Source organism: Phoca vitulina, unplaced genomic scaffold, assembly GCF_004348235.1.
Source record: "Phoca vitulina isolate PV1807 unplaced genomic scaffold, GSC_HSeal_1.0 scaffold23, whole genome shotgun sequence".
Lineage (NCBI taxonomy): Eukaryota > Metazoa > Chordata > Mammalia > Carnivora > Phocidae > Phoca > Phoca vitulina.
In genome coordinates, this window is record NW_022589726.1 from 18,791,532 (window position 1) to 18,799,789 (window position 8,258).

Below are 8,258 nucleotides of genomic sequence, written 5' to 3' on the forward strand. Positions count from 1 at the left end.
AGGCAACTGATAATTGTGGAAAGAAGTAATGAATTCATGAATTAATCTCTTCTGAGTGTCTCAAATCAGACATGCTTCTATACTAACCCAAATGAGCTTTACTGAAGATTCAACTCTTATGTAAGCAGCCAAACCAGAGCATGGAAGACTGATAAGACAGTACAAAAGGGTTTTGGACTACTTAATCCATCTACAGAGATGCAATAAACCATATTCTCACCACATTATTTCTTACTCAGAGCTGTGCAGACCCTGTCTCTTCTGCATACCCCCCCTTACACCCCCACCTATTTAGGGGGTTATATCTGTATGGATGCACCTCTTTTGAGCCTCTTGCTGGAGGTGTTACCATCCTAAATTTCTGGTGGTTAGCCACACACGTGCAGTGAAAAAGTCTATTGGATTTATGACCAAAGCAAATTTATGTCCCCATAATGGCAATTGTGGTGGACTTGTGGGAAAAAAATAGGACCATAATGTTTATGTGTTTATGTGTTTTTAATGTTTATAGGTTTGATGTTATAGCCCTGATCCTGAGGAGAATAGGTGTGTCTGAGATTAGCTCATTATTAACAAGGTTACAGGCATGAAGAGTTTCTGCTAACTACCCAAGCTCATAAATGCATCCAAATGGACTTTTTTGCATTTTTATGGGGCCAATCCTCAGATCCCCAGACACATAAAAGGGGGAAAGGGATCCACTAGCCTCAGAGGGACTCCCAGCTCCAGCTCGCCCCACTCTGCAATCCCCGCTGTGTCCTCACTCAGGAAGCCATCATGTCTTGCCGTTCCTACCGAGTCAGCTCTGGGTGCCACATGGGCAACTTCAGCTCTTGCTCTGCAGTGACCCCCCAGAACCTGAACCGTTTCCGGGCCAGCTCTGTCTCCTGCAGGAGTGGGCCCAGCTTCGGGGGCCTTGGCAGCTTTGGTAGTCGGAGCGTCATCACTTTTGGATCGTGCTCACCCCGGAGAGCAGCTGTAGGCCCTCGTCCCATCCGCTGTGGAGTTGGCTTTGGTGCTGGCAGGGGGATGGCCTTTGGCTTTGGTGATGGGAGCGGTGCTGGTCTGGGCTTTGGGGCCAGAAGTTGTGTTGGTCTGGGATTTGGAGCTGGCAGTGGCCTTGGCTATGGCTTTGGTCACAGAGTTGGAGGAGCTGGAGTTCCAGCAGCCCCATCTATCACAGCAGTGACTGTTAACCAGAGCCTGCTGACCCCCCTCAACCTGGAGATTGATCCCAATACCCAGAGGGTGAAGAAGGATGAGAAGGAGCAAATCAAGACCCTCAACAACAAATTTGCCTCCTTCATTGACAAGGTACCTATGACAGCTCAATCTCGGGGTCTGGGATGGTAAGAGCTAAAATGCACTGGGGTGTCCTCTCCCTTAAGAAGAAAGAACCCAGGCCTGAGGCATCAGCCTTGACCCACATCTTTCAGGCACTGCAGTACAATTTCTGGGTCATTCTGCTGCAAAACAAGGACAAACCTGAGGAAATGCTGCATGGTGGGATATACTAAGACAGTGGCTTTGTCTTCTGGAGGAAAGAGGAACACCCAGCCAAATCTGAGGGCATGTGGACAAACTAAGACCTAGCACCTAGTCACTTAGAAATATCTCCCAAACAGGCTAGAAACATTAGGACTTTGGGCAGATGTTGGCTACCTGTTTAAAGGGTTTTAACCTTTGAGATCTTCATGTTCTTTTTGAGATTGTCATAGTCTCTGAGGCTGGGTAGCCACATCTGCTCAGGCTCAAGAAAGTAGAGAATGGAACTGAGTAATTTTTGCACAAAAGAAAGAATGTATACTCCTCATGTGGGGTACCCAGATTCAGCTGAGTTGTCTAGATTGAGGGAAATTGTAGGAAACCACCATGGGAGGTCATGATCTTCAGACTGATGAGAGAAACAGTGATGTGGAACTGACATCCCACAAACCATGTCTCCATGGAGCGGGAGTCCTCTATATCTGAGAATGGAAACTCACCTCTGTGAGCTTCAGGTTCCTCATCTCTGAAATGAGGGGGTGGAGCAAATGATCCAAGTTCTCCTCCAGCTCAACAATTCTCAGCTGATGGAGCATCTGGGATGGTGGATATGACTTATGACCTGAGAATTCCCACCTCCTAATGCCTTCTCCCACCCCAATATACTTTACTCTGCTCCTCATTCCCTGTGAGGGATGGCCAATCTGTTTTTAGATATAGGCAAATCCCAGCTCAAGTAGAATCAAATTTTCCAACTTCCCAGTGTACCAGCCTGCACTTTTCTTGGAGGGTAGAGAGGAAATGGTACTGAAGTGCTTTGGTTCAATAGCTTCTGTTTGCAGCTGAGCCTGACTGAGCATGAGGAGGGGGTCACAGACGTACTATTCCAGTTTCTACTGGGTTAGAAGAGGAATGAAAGTCAACAGACAAGAGGACAATGTCAACATGGGGCTGAGAGTCATCTCTGGCCACCTGAAGAACTTGTCGACATGTAGGTGACTCTATCAAGCTCTTCAGGTGCCATTTCTTTGCCCCTGTGGATTTAGGTGCGGTTCCTGGAACAGCAGAATAAGCTCCTAGAGACCAAGTGGAACTTCCTCCAAGAGCAGAAATGTGCCAGGAGCAACCTGGAGCCCCTCTTCGAGAATTATATCACCAACCTGCGGAGGCACCTGGACATAGCAAACAGCGACCGGGCCCGGTTTGAGGCTGAGAGAAACCACATGCAGGATGTCCTTGAGGGTTTCAAGAAGAAGTAAGTGGCATCTAGACTGCATAGACCAAGGACAGGCAGCGTTTGGTTCCCAAAGCAGCTGCCATGTTCAAATAACAGCAGCTGTACAAACCGGGGTTGAATGCTGGTTTCAATACTCAGCCTAGTAGGGGCAACGATATGTAAGGGAGGAGGAGGAGGCCCTCTGTGGGTCCTGAATAAAAAGGAGTCTTGGGATTGGGCATGGTTTGTCCCTAGTCTTGTCTGTGGGAATGGGCAGTAGACTCCAGAAACAGCCCTCTGGTTTTGAGAATAGTGCTCACGTTCAGCAGTGAATTGGGTCCTACTTTCTCTATGTTCAAACACAATGATTCCAAGTCTTTTCTAGCGAGGAGCATAGCAATGGTCCACATTTTCAGACCCCAAATCTAATTTGAGAAAGTAAAAGGGATTTGGAAAATCTGAGGGCCACAGGCTCATAAAACGTCCTAAAGATGAGACAAAGTAGATGAGAATATGTAGGTGGCAACAGGGACTCGTGCTCCTAGATGTAGCAGAGGTGTCTTAAGAGGCTCACTGGAGAGTTGGGAGTAATTGCCTGTCAGTTCAGATGAGAACTCACCCTCTCAATCCTTATCATCCAGGTATGAAGAAGAGGTGGGATTCCGGGCCAACGCTGAGAATGAGTTTGTGGCTCTGAAGAAGGTAAGGGAGAGCAACAGGTCCAAGCAAGCTTCTCCTCCAGACAAGAAAATATTCCCAAGACAAAACCTGCCCCACCCCCCGTACCCCACCTGAAACGGCCCAGGCAGCCCCGTGGAGTCTGGGGCCACTCACACAGAGTGGAACCTCTAAGGTCATAACAGGTCCCCTTTGGAGTTCTGATTTGGCCTCAGATTATTTAGGATTGGGTCTTCACAAGAGCAGAGGTCTGAAGAGATGGCCTTTTAAGAGTCTTAGATTATCCATATGCTCCTTGCCTATAAATATGCATTCAAAAATGTCCAGCAGCCCCCAGGTAGTAGGGAGAAGAACAAGTCACTAAACTGCATTCCAAAGGCTCTCCCACCTATCCCAAAGCCTGGCCTGGCCCTGTGGGGATTGGCCTGATCTTCCCACCCATCTCCAGACTCTGCCTAGTTTAAACAGTACACAAGTGATGACCATTTTCTCCTTCTCTCTTTTATGCAGGATGTGGATACAGCTTTCTTAAATAAGTCTGATCTAGAAGCCAATGCAAATACCCTAACTCAGGAAATTGACTTTCTGAAAACCCTATATATGGCGGTAAGCATTCATCCCCTCTGAGCCAAACAAAGAGATCTGTGCTTAGCCTGGACTCCTGGGGGGCTTTGTCTGGACTGGCATAATTTCTAACATTTAGTATCGTACATATTCCTCCTGTTCCAGTCTATTATCCTCTATATGTCAATTTATCTACAAGTGGAGAAAAGAAGGTAAGCAAGCAGGCTTCTCAGCAGGTCTATGAATAAACTCCTTAGATCTACGCTCCAACTCCTCGTTGGCCAACCCAAAGACTGAGGTCTAAGAGCATCCCTTCCTCTCTACCAATCAGAAGACTCTGAAAAACTGATTTGCTGGTAGATGTAAGAAAAACTGTGTTTGACCTAATTGGTTAAATGAACTAGTTATCTTTTGCTTGGTAAGTGGTCTGTTTGGTCTGGTACAGAATCAGCCAGAGCTAATGTCGGGCTCTGAGCAGAAAGGCATCAGAAAGCTCCCTCTGGAGCCCTTACAGGCCTGTTCCAAGCCCCTGGTTCTATTAAGGACTTGAGATATAGGAATTCCTAGACCACCATGTTCTAGAATATTATCAACTCTCAATGATCCATGACCAGCACAGTCACTTTGTGGACAAGCCAAAGAAAAGTTTCAACACTAGCATGGCTCTCACTCTCCTCTGCCAAGTTCCTAGGCCCCATGTATTCACCTAGGTGAATAAGGAGTTAAAGAGGTGTCTTCGAGTATATAACATTTCAAACTGAAATGGTTCTCTGTTCATGTCTTTTTCTTTGTCCTCCGTTTGATGGTCAGCTCCATCACTTTGCTCTGAACAAATGAGCAATGCTCTCTGCTCCTGAAGCCACTCCTGGGGCCCCTATGGCAGAGCCCTGGCCCCTGATGGGACTCTGAGCCCAACTGTCTTGCTCATCCTCCAACACAGGAAATCCAGTTGCTGCAGTCACACATCTCAGAGACATCGGTCATCGTGAAGATGGACAACAGCCGGGACCTGAACATTGATGGAATCATCGACGAAATCAAGGCCCAGTATGAAGAGGTCGCCAGGCGCAGTCGGGCTGATGCTGAGGCCTGGTACCAGACCAAGGTGGGAAGGGGAGTGGGGGGCTGAGGAAGGGGTGTAGGCAGCCCTAGCTAGAGTAAGACTCATGTACGACAGAGTGGACCCAGTGGAAGTCGAAAGCTTCCCAACTCAGTTGGGGCTGTGGTCTGCACTCAAACTTTGGACCCTCATAACATCCCCCTCTCCCTGCACAGTACGAGGAGATGCGGGTGACAGCTGGCCAACACTGTGACAACCTGCGCAACACACGGGATGAGATCAATGAGCTGACCCGCCTGATCCAGAGACTGAAGGCAGAGATTGAGCATGTCAAGGCTCAGGTGGGCAAAGGAGAGGAGAGAAAGCCCCAGAGGGAGGAAGGGGGGCTGTGTTTCTAACCCCACCCGGGGATCCCCTAGTCCCTGCCAAAGGCCACCTGCATGCCCCCTTCCTGCAGCGAGCTAAGATGGAGGCTGCAGTGACCCAGGCAGAGCAACAGGGCGAGGCGGCCCTCAACGATGCCAAGTGCAAGCTGGCGGATCTGGAGGGCGCCCTGCAGCAGGCCAAGCAGGACATGGCCCGGCAGCTATGCGAGTACCAGGAGCTGATGAACGTCAAGCTGGCCCTGGACATTGAGATCGCCACCTATAGGCGCCTGCTGGAAGGCGAGGAGATCCGGTGAGAGCTCTCAGTGCAGCCGGAGGGAGGTCAGACTTAGGCATCTAGAATGACTAAATGGGAGAGGGGACCAGGTGAAGAATTGCCAGTTTGAGTGATCTTTAAAGGTAGCAGTATCTTCTCTGCAAATATTAGTCAGGTTGCCCTTGCCAGGGAATTAGAAGATGGTTCCAGCTTTTTGCCTCCAAAATGCAAGTTTCTAGACAGTCTGCACCAGAATCATAGGATGTTTTGCATATTGGTTATCTGTTTAAAAATAATAATAAAACCACATTTCCTCAAATATTTTGATTCAATCGTTTTGGAGCAGAGTCTAGGAACATGTGTTTTTTCAAAGCTCCCGGGATGCTTGTAAGCTAAGGGTAAGAACCACCGGTCCACTCTGCCAAGAAAGCCTTTCTGATAGCAAGCAGCTTTTCAGGGACCAACACTGCTTGTGAACTCACTTATTTCTTTCTCTCCCCAGGATCTGCGAAGGTGTTGGACCAGTAAACATATGTAAGAAACTTAAGTTTTTTCCTCTTCATATTCCTCTCCTGCAGCTCTGCAAATTTCCTTCAAACTCAGGCTCATGTTGGGATTAGGAGCCCATGCTGGGCTGGCCATGAAAGTCAGGGGAGCGAGGACCATCTAGCCCCTGGACTAGGAGCATCCCTTAGCTGAGGTCTGAGATCTCCCCAGAGCCTTCATTCCCTAGAGAAAGCAATCACAAAGGTTTGCAGGGCCAAATAGGGGGGAAAGGGTTCCAGAAGAAAAGTCAGCCTTTTTCCTTTGAGTGGTCTTGTCCTTCAGGGACAAAGACCAGAGAAGGAATGAAAAGACCTGTGCCAAGGAGTCGCCCCCACATCCATGGCTGGGGATGGGACAAGGATGAGCAGAAGTCTTCCTGCTGCTACTGCCAGGCAAAATATTGTTTGTGCCCAAAGCATGCAGGGGATTATGGTGGGCACTGCAGGGCAGGGGAAGGTAGGCACAAAGAAGGCAAGCCCAGCCCCTGCTCTCTAGAATTAAAATCATCTTGAGATGAGCCCTATCCATTGTCAACCTGTCCCTCAAAGCCCTGTGGAGAGGAATAGCATTAGCACTCCCCTTTATGCTCACTTAGAGAAAATATGTGGTTTACCAGAAGTCCCAAAGCTAGTCAGTGGCACAGCCAGAACTCAAACCCAGATTTCTGATCCAAAAGTACAAATCTACACAGATGTATGGTGGAACTGAGTGCTACATTGGGTGGGTCAGGTAGTCAAAGCTACTCATCCTCAGATGACCTGCCCTCAGAGAGGGGGAGGTAGCAGGGAGTGGCTTTCTGCAAGAGGTCAAGCTTGAGTGGAGGTCACAGATGATGGGAAGGATTCCAGTAAAAAGAGAGGGAAGGAGAGGGGGGCCCCTCTACAGACAGGGCTGGTCTAAGCAAGCTTTAGTGGGATTGGCATCCTGGGATAGGGAGGTATGCCCAGTGGATACCAGAGGGCTAAAGAGCAGAGACATCAGTGGGTCAAGAGAGAACTGGCAAGGGACTCCTGTTGGAGGGACAATGTGGGAACCCCCAGGGAGCATGATATAATCAGGAGAGAGAAGCCCCATGGCTTTATGGGAGCTACTGCTCCAGTTGTCTGGATAATCCAGCTCACCACCCAACCTGACTTCAGCCATATATAAATGACAGTCGACTTATGACTATATGCGACCTGGGGAACTGGCTGAATTCTCCCATTTTAATCTGAATGTTTAACTTTAGTGGAGTCACGGCCTTTGAGTCACCCAGGCAAGAGAAGGGAAAAGTGGGTGTTGTCTGGGTAGGCAATAGGGACCACATCCCCCGGTGCCACCATCCTGTCCCCTCCTTCCCTGCTACCAGCAGACAGCATGGAGGTTGGCCCCCAGGCGTGGGCAGCCTGTGTCGCTGACAGTTTCCTCTCCCTCCCGCAGCCGTAAGCAGCTCCCGGGGCGGTATAGTATGCGGGCCTGAGCCCCTGGTCGCGAGCTCCACCCTCTCCCACAGTGGAGTCACCTTCTCGGGCAGCAGTGGCATCCGGTCCAGCGGCACCTGTGGTTCCAGCCTGGGCGGGGCCCGGGTCATCAAGGCCAGCAGGGACCTGCTGAGCGCAGGCTCCCGAGGCAGCTCGGTGCTCATGGGTGAGGCTTGCGCTCCCAGCACCCCCTGCTCGCTGCCCACCGAGGGGGGCTTCAGCAGCTGCAGTGGGGGCCGAAGCAGCCGCAGCTCCAGCGTCCGCTTCGTGTCCACCACCACCTCCCATCGGATCAAGTACTGAGAGGCCAGCGCCAGTGAGCCACCATCCCTGGAAGAACCATCTCGATGTCACCTGCTTCTGTCCCACAGGCGTCTGGACTTTGGGCCAGAGGGGGCTCCAGCTACCCCAACTGCCAGGAAGGCAACTCTGCTCTCCCCAGGGATTGATCTGCCTGGCCCCTGCCCTCGGGGGATTTTTTTTCATCACCTAGATGCTCTCTCTGCAGCCCCAGTAGACTGGCTTCTCCCTGACTCCACATTTCCGCTCTTTGGATCACTCTTCACCATTCAGTTGAACAGCCTGAAGAAAGGCACATTCCTTACAG

The 8,258-nt window shown here is 50.1% G+C and overlaps 1 protein-coding gene across 2 annotated transcripts; it reads left to right on the forward strand.

The window, feature by feature from the left end:
- The first annotated feature begins 777 nt into the window (after positions 1-777).
- Positions 778-7,954, forward strand: KRT84 (keratin 84). Of its 2 annotated transcripts, XM_032420467.1 has the most exons (10): positions 778-988; positions 1,109-1,314; positions 2,532-2,740; positions 3,343-3,403; positions 3,890-3,985; positions 4,884-5,048; positions 5,219-5,344; positions 5,461-5,681; positions 6,148-6,179; positions 7,611-7,954. In XM_032420467.1, the coding sequence occupies exons 1-10, from the start codon at positions 778-780 to the stop codon at positions 7,952-7,954; spliced, it is 1,671 nt and encodes a 556-aa protein (XP_032276358.1). The 2 variants fall into 2 exon arrangements, with proteins under 2 accessions (XP_032276358.1, XP_032276357.1); XM_032420466.1 differs by having other exon boundaries at positions 778-1,314.
- Positions 7,955-8,258: the final 304 nt, after the last annotated feature.

Coding starts and splice junctions, on each gene's coding strand:
- KRT84 (XM_032420466.1), top strand. CDS start 778: ATGTCTTGCCGTTCCTACCGAGTCAGCTCTGGGTGCCACATGGGCAAC. Junction 3,986..4,883: donor TGAAAACCCTATATATGGCG/GTAAGCATTCAT, acceptor CCTCCAACACAG/GAAATCCAGTTGCTGCAGTC. Junction 5,345..5,460: donor TTGAGCATGTCAAGGCTCAG/GTGGGCAAAGGA, acceptor CCCTTCCTGCAG/CGAGCTAAGATGGAGGCTGC.